Source organism: Triticum aestivum, chromosome 4B (assembly GCF_018294505.1).
Source record: "Triticum aestivum cultivar Chinese Spring chromosome 4B, IWGSC CS RefSeq v2.1, whole genome shotgun sequence".
In the NCBI taxonomy this organism is placed as follows: domain Eukaryota; kingdom Viridiplantae; phylum Streptophyta; class Magnoliopsida; order Poales; family Poaceae; genus Triticum; species Triticum aestivum.
In genome coordinates this window covers 40,762,120-40,773,192 of record NC_057804.1, presented here as the reverse complement: position 1 = coordinate 40,773,192, position 11,073 = coordinate 40,762,120, and the positions used below count along the sequence as shown (strand labels likewise).

The following is an 11,073-nucleotide window of genomic DNA, read 5'->3' as shown; positions in this document are numbered from 1 at the left end:
AACAATATTCGTGGCTACTAACCTGCAGGGTCACTCGTCCGTCATGGCCCTCGGACAGCAGTTCATTCAGACCAACATTTTGTTTCAAGCGACTAACATCATATGCAGATTAACTCAGATGAATTTGCGTCCAGACGATTAATGTGGAGTGACTTGGACGCCTGCACGCCATCACTCTGTTGGACACATCTTCGTCACCTTAACTGACTCGACTGCTCCGTGTGTCGCCGCTCGATGAGACACTCGACCTCCCGTGCGTTGTTGTGAATAACACCCATAGACACCCGCTGGGAGTGCAAGGGGCTTGCTGGTTGACCAGCAAAAGTTTAAAAGAGCGAAGGATTCGTTCGCACTTGTCGAAGCGAGAAATCCTACTGAACTTGTTGGAATACTGGCTAAAATAAAACGGAAGTGTAGTGTTTTGACTGAGTTGTAGCCCCGGAGGACCGATGCAAACTCGAAATGAAGAACGACACATGGTGTTCGTGAATGATATATGCGAAAAAAGGAAGTTGGACTTCGGAGTCACATAACCAGTACTAAGCAAGTATGTGAAAATAAGCAGTCGAGCGTAGAGGTACACTCGGTGGTGTGGCCTCCGAGTGAACCTGATGTGTGAATTATGGAATACTCGGGAAGACGAAAATAACAGAACGTAAAATGACTTAGCTGTCTGAAGGCGCGCAGGGCGGTCGAATGGTGATGAGGTGACCAACCGATTGGCGACGCGCGGGGCGGCCGAGTGCTGATGAGGTGATCAACCGATGGCGACGCGCGGGGCGGCCGAGTGCTGATGAGGTGACCGACCTGTGGCGACGCGCGGGGCCGCCGAGTGGTGATGAGGTGACTAACCGAGTGGCGACGCGCGGAGCGGCCGAGTGGTTATGAGGTGACCAACCTGTGGCGACGCGCGGGGCGGCCGAGTGGTTATGAGGTGACCAACCTGTGGCGACGCGCGGGGCGGCCGAGTGGTTATGAGGTGACCAACCGAGTGGCGACGCACGGGGCGGCCGAGTGGTGATGAGGTGACCAACCGAGTGGCGACGCGCGGCGCGGCCGAGTGGTGATGAGGTGACCAACCGAGTGGCGACGCGCGGCGCGCCCGAGTGGTGATGAGGTGACCAACCGAGTGGCGACGCGCGGAGCGGCCGAGTGGTGATGAGGTGACCAACCGAGTGGCGACCCGCGGAGCGGCCGAGTGGTTATGAGGTGACCAACCGAGTGGCGACGCGCGGAGCGGCCGAGTGGTGATGAGGTGACCAACCGAGTGGCGACGCGCGGGGCGGCCGAGTGGTGATGAGGTGACCAACCGAGTGGCGACGCGCGGGGCGGCCGAGTGGTGATGAGGTGACCAACCGAGTGGCGACGCGCGGGGCGGGCGAGTGGTGATGAGGTGACCAACCTGTGGCGACGCCACAGGTTGGTCACCTCATCACCACTCGCCCGCCCCGCGCGTCGCCACTCGGTTGGTCACCTCATCACCACTCGGCCGCCCCGCGCGTCGCCACTCGGTTGGTCACCTCATCACCACTCGGCCGCCCCGCGCGTCGCCACAGGTTGGTCACCTCATCACCACTCGGCCGCCCCGCGCGTCGCCACTCGGTTGGTCACCTCATAACCACTCGGCCGCCCCGCGCGTCGCCACTCGGTTGGTCACCTCATCACCACTCGGCCGCCCCGCGCGTCGCCACTCGGTTGGTCACCTCATCACCACTCGGCCGCCCCGCGCGTCGCCACAGGTTGGTCACCTCATCACCACTCGGCCGCCCCGCGCGTCGCCACTCGGTTGGTCACCTCATCACCACTCGGCCGCCCCGCGCGTCGCCACTCGGTTGGTCACCTCATCACCACTCGGCCGCCCCGCGCGTCGCCACTCGGTTGGTCACCTCATCACCACTCGGCCGCCCCGCGCGTCGCCACTCGGTTGGTCACCTCATCACCACTCGGCCGCTCCGCGCGTCGCCACTCGGTTGGTCACCTCATCACCACTCGGCCGCTCCGCGCGTCGCCACTCGGTTGGTCACCTCATCACCACTCGGCCGCGCCGCGCGTCGCCACTCGGTTGGTCACCTCATCACCACTCGGCCGCCCCGCGCGTCGCCACTCGGTTGGTCACCTCATCACCACTCGGCCGCCCCGCGCGTCGCCACTCGGTTGGTCACCTCATCACCACTCGGCCGCCCCGCGCGTCGCCACAGGTTGGTCACCTCATCACCACTCGCCCGCCCCGCGCGTCGCCACTCGGTTGGTCACCTCATCACCACTCGGCCGCCCCGCGCGTCGCCACTCGGTTGGTCACCTCATCACCACTCGGCCGCCCCGCGCGTCGCCACTCGGTTGGTCACCTCATCACCACTCGGCCGCTCCGCGCGTCGCCACTCGGTTGGTCACCTCATCACCACTCGGCCGCTCCGCGTGTCGCCACTCGGTTGGTCACCTCATCACCACTCGGACGCTCCGCGCGTCGCCACTCGGTTGGTCACCTCATCACCACTCGGGCGCGCCGCGCGTCGCCACTCGGTTGGTCACCTCATCACCACTCGGCCGCGCCGCGCGTCGCCACTCGGTTGGTCACCTCATCACCACTCGGCCGCCCCGTGCGTCGCCACTCGGTTGGTCACCTCATAACCACTCGGCCGCCCCGCGCGTCGCCACAGGTTGGTCACCTCATAACCACTCGGCCGCCCCGCGCGTCGCCACGGGTTGGTCACCTCATAACCACTCGGCCGCTCCGCGCGTCGCCACTCGGTTAGTCACCTCATCACCACTCGGCGGCCCCGCGCGTCGCCACAGGTCGGTCACCTCATCAGCACTCGGCCGCCCCGTGCGTCGCCATCGGTTGATCACCTCATCAGCACTCGGCCGCCCCGCGCGTCGCCAATCGGTTGGTCACCTCATCACCATTCGACCGCCCTGCGCGCCTTCAGACAGCTAAGTCATTTTACGTTCTGTTATTTTCGTCTTCCCGAGTATTCCATAATTCACACATCAGGTTCACTCGGAGGCCACACCACCGAGTGTACCTCTACGCTCGACTGCTTATTTTCACATACTTGCTTAGTACTGGTTATGTGACTCCGAAGTCCAACTTCCTTTTTTTCGCATATATCATTCACGAACACCATGTGTCGTTCTTCATTTCGAGTTTGCATCGGTCCTCCGGGGCTACAACTCAGTCAAAACACTACACTTCCGTTTTATTTTAGCCAGTATTCCAACAAGTTCAGTAGGATTTCTCGCTTCGACAAGTGCGAACGAATCCTTCGCTCTTTTAAACTTTTGCTGGTCAACCAGCAAGCCCCTTGCACTCCCAGCGGCGACATGTACCGAGTATTTCTGTAATCACTCGGACCAAACTGTGTCTTACACCAACTCGTTCTGCAAAATCGCAATCGATTCGGGGGCTAATGTTGGGGATATATATAACAGGTAGGCCCACGAAGGGTCGAAATATCATGAAGCATGGGGCCCACACAACATGTGGGTCCAGGTCAATTTCATACAGACACACTATCCACTCGGACAAGCAGCATACTATCCACTCGACCAAGCAACATACCATCCACTCGGATGACGGCTCACCACTCGACCGTACGACTCACTCGGATATACGAAGACCAGCAGGCAGCAAGGCAGTCGACATCTTTCTAATAGTGAGGGCTTAATAGCGGGCTGGCATTATGGCATTCATACCCCACTTTGTAACATAGGAGGTGAGGGGGTGGCGCACTCTATATAAGCCACCCCTCACCACTAGACAAGGGGGCTTCTTCTTCCACCTCTCTCTCTTTTCACCATTAGTCTCAGGACTTAGCTCAGGCATGGGGATCCGTTCCTCTCTCTCACACACATATTGTAATCTCCGGATATATACTTAGATAAAACAAAGCCTCTCCGAAGCACGAGACGTAGGGTTGTTATCTCCACCGTGAGAGGCCCGAACTCGCTAAAACCACCGTGTCACCCATATGCATCTCGATAGATCATGCTCCGTTACCCTATACCTTATTATTGTCGGAATCGTTCCCACGACACTCGGCCCCTGACCACCCACCGTAACCAGGAACTCCCCGATATTTTCCTCGCCCTTGCTTCTACCATGGTTTTTTCCGTCATGGGCGGCCCAAAGAATGTCATGCAGCTGCATCCCCGGCCCACCCAGGACAAAAAGCCCATTTTCTGTCATGATTTTTTGTCATAGGAGTAGGAGCCCACCACATCTATGATGATACCGGGTTTTGTCACAATTATCATAATAGAAGTGTCATAAGCATGATAGAAAAAATTCATTCGACCCAAAATGTCACAGATGTGTCTTTTTTTGTAGTGCTTGTGGCTTGTGCGTTTCCCCTCTTGGCCCATAAGGCCCATATATTTGTCGGGGGTGCCCGGAACCCCTTCAGGTGACCCGATATGTACCCGGTACCCTCCGGAACACTTCTCGTGTCTGAATACCATCGTCCTATATATATCAATCTTTACCTCTTGGCCATTTTGAGACTCCTCGTCATGTCCGTGATCTCATCTAGGACTCCGAACAACATTCGGTCACCAAATCACATAAGTCATATAATACTATATCATCATCGAACGTTAAGCGTGCGGACCCTATGGGTTCGAGAACTATGTAGACATGACCGAGACACCTCTTCGGTCAATAACCAATAGTGGAACCTGGATGCCCATATTGGCTCCCTACATATTCTACGAAGATCTTTATCGATCGAACCGTTATGACAACATACATAATTCCCTTTGTCCATCGGTATGTTACTTGCCTGAGATTCGATTGTCGGTATCTTCATACCTAGTTCAATCTCGTTACCGGCAAGTCACTTTACTCGTTCCATAATACATCACCTCGTGACTAACTCCTTAGTCGTTTGCTTGCAAGCTTATGATGTGTATTACCGAGAGGGCCCAGAGATACCTCTCCGATACTCAGAATGATAGATCCTAATCTCGATCTATGCCAACTCAACAAATACCTTCGGAGATACCTGTAGAGCATCTTTATAATCACCCAGTTACGTTGTGATGTTTGATAGCACACAATGCGTTCCTCCGGTATCCGGGAGTTGCATAATCTCATAGTCGAAGGAATATGTATTTGACATGAAGAAAATAATAGATATAAAACTGAATGATCATTATTCTAAGCTAACGAATGGGTCTTGTCCATCACATCATTCTCCTAATGATGTGATCCCGTTATCAAATGACAACACATGGTTAGGAAACCTTAACCATCTTTGATCAACGAGCTAGTCTAGTAGAGGCTTACTAGGGACACTGTATTTGTTTATGTATTCACACATGTATTTAGGTTTCCGATAAATACAATTCTAGGATGAATAATAAACTTTTATCATGAATAAGGAAATATAAATTAACAACTTTGTTATTGCCTCTAGGGCATATTCCTTCACTTGCATTGTGCGAGGGCGTGACGAGATTACGGTGGCCCTAGTGGCTTCTTGGGGAGCATTGTACCTCCACACCGCTCCAAACAGATATTAGCATCGCAAGGGGGTGAACTTCGGGATACATCATCGTCTCCGCGTCCCTCGGTTATCTCTTACCCGAGCCCTTTACTTATGCACTTTACTTTGTGATAGCCATAGTTTCATGTTATATATCTTGCTATCACATAGTTGTTTATCTTGCCTAGCATAAGTTGTTGGTGCACATAGGTGAGCCTAGTCGTTTTAGGTTTTGTGCTTGTCAAAATAAACACTAGAGTTTTATTCCACTTTTGTTCAAGTCTAAACCGTAATTATTTTAAAGCGCCTATTCACCCCCCTCTAGGCGACATCCACGATCTTCCAGGGGGTACCAGCTTTGTATGTGAGTGGATGCTGGCGCATTCGCACTGGGCATGTTCGCAGCGAACGGTTGAATTTCTAACATGACAACTTACAGTGCTTTAGGATTATTCTAACGTTTCCCATATAAGATTTCCACTATTATAATGGTTCGTAAGGAATACAAAGTAACTCAAACACAATAAAAACTACATCGAGGACCTACACCACCGAACACTACCACTGCTAGAACGAAGTCGTCGACACACCGCTGTTGCCGCTCCCCTTCCGGAGTCGGCTTGACCTTGCAAATGACAATCAGAAAGTCTTCATGCACGTGCCTCTGTTGACCATCAACCCCGAGCATCAGTTGTCACCATTGAACCCTTGAATTTTTTTGAAGCGTTGGACATTAGAACTCTCCGAAATGAGTGTATCAACACACTAAAACACGTCTAGATACACTCATTTTAGCGATGGATAAATTTGGACGGAGGTCGTATTTATTTTTCAAGGTTTTATTTGTAGGAAAATGCTACCCTTCAACCAGCTGATGCATGCGCAGTGTCCGACGCTTGCTTAGCCATCGGATCGATCCTGACCGAGGCTCGCGCAAGTCCCATGCAACCAGCTTTTGTCGCGCGACAAGGGTCTTGTTTCAATAGATTTCTGCAACAGATGACTAGTTTTAGAACGAAAAACTATTTGATGGTGAAGGTTTCTTTTTGTGCAATAAGGGTCTTATTTCAAAAGGTTTATGCAAATAAACATCTTGTTTCAGAAACAAAAAATGATTTGGTGGTGAAGGGTTTTTTTCCGCAACAGGGTTTTTTCAGAAACATAGCCCGTTCCGCAACAGGGGTCTTGTTTTAGTAACATAGCCCCTATTGCAGAAAGCGCGGGAGGAGCACCCCACGTTAGAGAGTGATAGGTCAGGCATTGCAACATAAAGAATGTTTCAGAAACATAGTCCCAGTTGCATAAAAACGCGGAAGGAGCGTCCGACATGAGAGGCCCTCGCCGTCGTGTTGGAGTGGAGCTGGCAGCTGCTCGCGGGGCTAATGCTGAGGAGGAGGAGCAACTCCGGCGAGCGATGGTGTTCTATGGCCGAGACGCTCGGCCATGGCATGGCGGCTATGCTCTAGCCTAGGGTGTGGCCTATCTCAGCCAGCTGCTATCTCGGTGGACCTTTGAAACAAGGTCCTTGTTGCAAGCCCATAAGAACAGCATGCTAGTAGCTGTTGCAAAGGTCCTTGATTGGTTGGGTCAAAAGATTGGACGGATGTGTTGGACGGCATCTGACGGTTGCCGAGGCGGACGATCTAATTGGTTTATCATTGGGTCGGACGCGTGGCATTGCCCTTGGGCATTCCTCGGGCCGGGTCGGGTTTCGGGCCGGGCCTACCAAAGCACGACTTGCAAAGTCTAAGCCCGAGCCTGGCCCGGCCCGGCCGAGAAAACGTATATGTAGGCCCGAGCTCGGCCAGAGAAACTAAAAACATCAATTTTGGGCCGGGCCGGGTCGGGCCTCCGTGTAAATCGACATATTTCCCATGCTCGAGCCCTGCCTGACATACGCAACGGTTCAAATTTCTAGGCCCGAGCCCGGCCTGACATACGCAACGGGTCAAATTTCTAGGCCTGAGCCCGACCCGAACACAAAGCCCGACCCGGGTTTTCTGGGCTGGGTCGTCGGGCCGTGCTGCCCATGCCCAGGTCTAGTCCGTGCTAGTTGGGTTAATAGATTTCGTAAATAAAAAGCAAAGTGGAATTTCGCAAATATAAAAATTATGTCACGTCTACCTGTTGTTTTTCGCGTTTCCTACAACCTTTTTTTAATCAAAAAAGCGTTCTGATTTATTATTATTTTATTCTTTTTTCTTTTTTCACAGAAAGAGGAGGAAGCCGAGTAGGACAGCCCCAGAGGAGGAGTATACACAGCCGCTAGCTCTTCCCCCGCGGCGCCCGATCGAGGCTTGGAGGAGACTCGAAGCCTAATCTTCCGCCTCGATCTCTCCCGCCGCAGGAGAGATCCCTCTCAGCCTCGGCTCCAATCCGCGACTCGACTAGAAGCTCCAGCTCCGCCGCCGCCCCCCGCCTCCGATGGATCCGAAGCTGGTGGAGGTGACGCAGCTGTTCGACCGCTTCAAGGCGGCCTTCAAGGCCAGCAATTTCGACGTCTGCTCGACCCTCCTCTCGCAGCTCAAGGTGCGCCCGCCCCCTTCTCCCCCCCTTCCCTTCCGCCGGGTGGTTCGGAAAGCTCGCATCTTTTCTAGGTTTTAGTCCTGGTTGGATCGGCGGCGCCGGTGGTTTCGCCGCTGGGGAGGGAGAGGTCCATCTTCTGGTGAATTGACAGGTGAAGCTTCCTCCTCTTGCAGGTCCTCCTCACCAAGTTCCCCAGCCTACCCCCGCTGTTCCAGCAGACGCCCAACGCCGTGGAGGAGCTCAAGCTTGCGAGTAAGATAACCTTTTTTTTTTCTCTATCAATTGTCGTCAGGTGGTTGCAATGATGCTTTCCGTATGTGTGCGCTGGGTGCGATTTTTTCTTGCTAGGTTACCATGTTATTATGGTGTGTTAGTGTAGGTATATGTGAAGATTGTGTTGGTGAGGGGATTTTGATTCTTTGTGTAGGTATATATATAAATATATATAAATATATATGAAGATTGTGTCGGTGAGGGGATTTTGACTCTGTGTGAAGGTTGGTCTGTGTTTGGTTGATGTGTGATGTGGTTATCGGGTTTTTGTAACGCTGTCTGAGATTGTAGTCTGTTTGATTATTGTTGCGATATGACTCGTTCAGTGCCGTTGAACTGAAACTTTGTTTAGTTAGCCGGCAATTCATGTGTGGTCTTTCTGTAACAGTTGGTATGTTTAGTTGCTCGATGCAGCTAGCTCGAGGATGTGGTGGGGCATCTTTGCACGCCTAACACTGATTTGTTTTGGTCATGCAATTTTACTTTAGGAGTTTCAGTCGAAAGGTTGCAGCCATATATGAATTTTTATAGATGATTTGATTTGAATGTTTGTTCTATCTTAGGAGTTAAAACTGATGCTAGTGATGCTTGTCAGTGTCAGTGTCAACTCTGGAATAACGGGTCTCTTTTTTGACTTGACCTCTGATGCTGCATTGGATATTTGTGTTAGATGATATAAGATTCTGTCATTCAGATATCACTATGTTGCAGTTCATGAATTGATCGTTCATATGCGCCATGAATGAACCCAACCCTTCTGTCTGATTGTCGTAACCTATGCCCTGTTTTTTTTCTAAAAGGAAAATGTGTGTCTGTAGTGTTATGGCCCAGCTATTTAGAAATATATGCTCTGGTCTTGTGGTTATTCTTAATAGAGCAGCCACTAAATCTACCTGAAACATTTCAGGGGAAATTTATGAGCAGGCAGTTATTTTGAGTGTGAAAATGGAAGACCAAGATGCATTTGAAAGGGACTTCTGCCAGCTCAAGCCGTATTACATGGACACATGGTTAGTTCCTTTTTCTTTTTACCACTTTGCAGTTGTTTTCTCTGTCTATGCATTGTGTAGGCTGTCATTTAATACGTGTATTGTTCCCTGTTCTCCTTCATCATCCATTGGGTTTTCAGTTGGTAAAGTCAAAACAAATAAGTATAAATTATTGGTTTTCTTTGGGCATAATAAGTTGCCAAATGAGTTAAACCAAAATAGGTTTTTGTGTTAGTCTTGCATGAGTTTTTGGGTTAGTCTTGCATGAGTTATGTTGTGCCAAGTTTGCTGGTTCAGTTGGGTAGTCGAATATGGAACAGGGGCTGAGTTGGGAATTTATGTTTGCAAGTCGCAGTTAAGTTAGACATGTAGATTGGGTTTCGTATCGAACTCTCAGGTTTCTGGCCTGCGGGTGAGCCATGATGCCCTTGCCAGACTGGCAAATGTTTTGTGTTTCTAATATCTTAGCAGAATTGTTTTCGCATCTTATTCAGTTTTATATGCCTGGTTTATCAAGTCCAGAACATGTTAAAAATGTCTGGACTTGTTGAAGGTTATTTTACCTAGGAACATGTTGGATTTGCTGCTTGTAATATATCGTACTAATTCATGCTGATGCTTGCAGTGGCATAATTCCTCCATCATCGGAGGAGTACCCAATCATGGGGGCTAACCTTCTGAGGCTGTTAGTCCAGAATAGAATTGCGGAGTTCCACACTGAGCTGGAGCTTCTTCCCGCCAAAGCGCTGGATAATGCTTACATCAAGCACGGGGTTGAACTCGAGCAGTCCTTTATGGAGGGCGCATACAACCGCGTGCTGAGCGCTCGACAAACCGCGCCGCATGAAACCTACATATACTTCATGGACCTTCTCGTCAAAACGGTTAGGTAAGTCGGTCTCTGTCTCCACCCCTTCCAGTTAGCTCCTTGTGCTGCTGTGCATCACTGTGATGATATCTGTTGCGCCCGCAGAGACGAGATAGCTGGGTGCAGCGAGAAGGGATATGATTACCTGTCAATAAACGACGCGAAGCAGATGTTTAAGTTCAGCTCCGACAAGGAACTGGAACAGTACATTGCGGAGGTAAAGTAACATGCCTTGCGCTCCCGGTGTGAATTGCTTGAGTTATTATGACTCCCCGTGTGGGATGTAAAGTATCGTCGTGTTGTCAACAGGAACACCCCGAGTGGGATGTCAAGGATGGCCGGGTCTTGTTCCAGAAGGTGAAGGAGTCGCAGCCCTGTAAGGAGATCCCGGCGGCGCCGGTCATCAACCAGACCCTCGGCTACGCGAGGGAGCTGGAGAGGATTGTGTGATTTGTTTGCCTCTTTTTTCATCTTTGGACTGAATTTCCCATGAAGAGGTGGATTATTGGATTGCCCTGTGACTCAGCTGTACTAATTTGTTAAACCGTTTGTTTCACCCACTGTTTCCAAAGATACACAAGTGTGAAATGTCGGCTTAAAATGGCAAAAGAAACAACGTTTGTTATGTTAGTCAATTGATTGTGTAAGAGCAAGTCCAACAGAGGGGCCTGTGCTTTTTTCTCCTCCCCCCGCTGTCGTCGCCTACAGGCAAGGTCGACGGCCACAACATCTTTGGCAGTTGATGCTGCTCGCGCAGAGCCTTTCATTCACAATGGTTGCCTACCGGCAGATGATCAGCCAGTTTAGTGGCAGAAGTCATATAAAAAATATCTTGAAAGGAATAACATATACTCCCTCCGTTCCTAATAAATCTTTTTAGAGATTCCAATAAAAGACTACATACGGAGCAAAATGGGTGAACCTACACTCTAAA

At 51.0% G+C, this 11,073-nt stretch overlaps 1 protein-coding gene across 1 annotated transcript; it reads left to right on the top strand.

Annotated features, from left to right (window-relative positions):
- The first annotated feature begins 7,698 nt into the window (after positions 1-7,698).
- Positions 7,699-10,774, top strand: LOC123090876 (26S proteasome non-ATPase regulatory subunit 8 homolog A). Its single transcript, XM_044512232.1, has 6 exons — positions 7,699-8,012; positions 8,183-8,261; positions 9,190-9,292; positions 9,897-10,160; positions 10,245-10,356; positions 10,449-10,774. The coding sequence occupies exons 1-6, from the start codon at positions 7,908-7,910 to the stop codon at positions 10,587-10,589; spliced, it is 804 nt and encodes a 267-aa protein (XP_044368167.1). The 5' UTR covers positions 7,699-7,907; the 3' UTR covers positions 10,590-10,774.
- Positions 10,775-11,073: the final 299 nt, after the last annotated feature.

Excerpts from the sequence above, each read along its gene's own strand:
- LOC123090876 (XM_044512232.1), top strand. The coding sequence starts at position 7,908 with ATGGATCCGAAGCTGGTGGAGGTGACGCAGCTGTTCGACCGCTTCAAG. Across the intron at positions 8,262-9,189 it reads GGAGGAGCTCAAGCTTGCGA|GGGAAATTTATGAGCAGGCA; the intron begins GTAAGATAACCT and ends GAAACATTTCAG. Across the intron at positions 10,161-10,244 it reads CTTCTCGTCAAAACGGTTAG|AGACGAGATAGCTGGGTGCA; the intron begins GTAAGTCGGTCT and ends TTGCGCCCGCAG.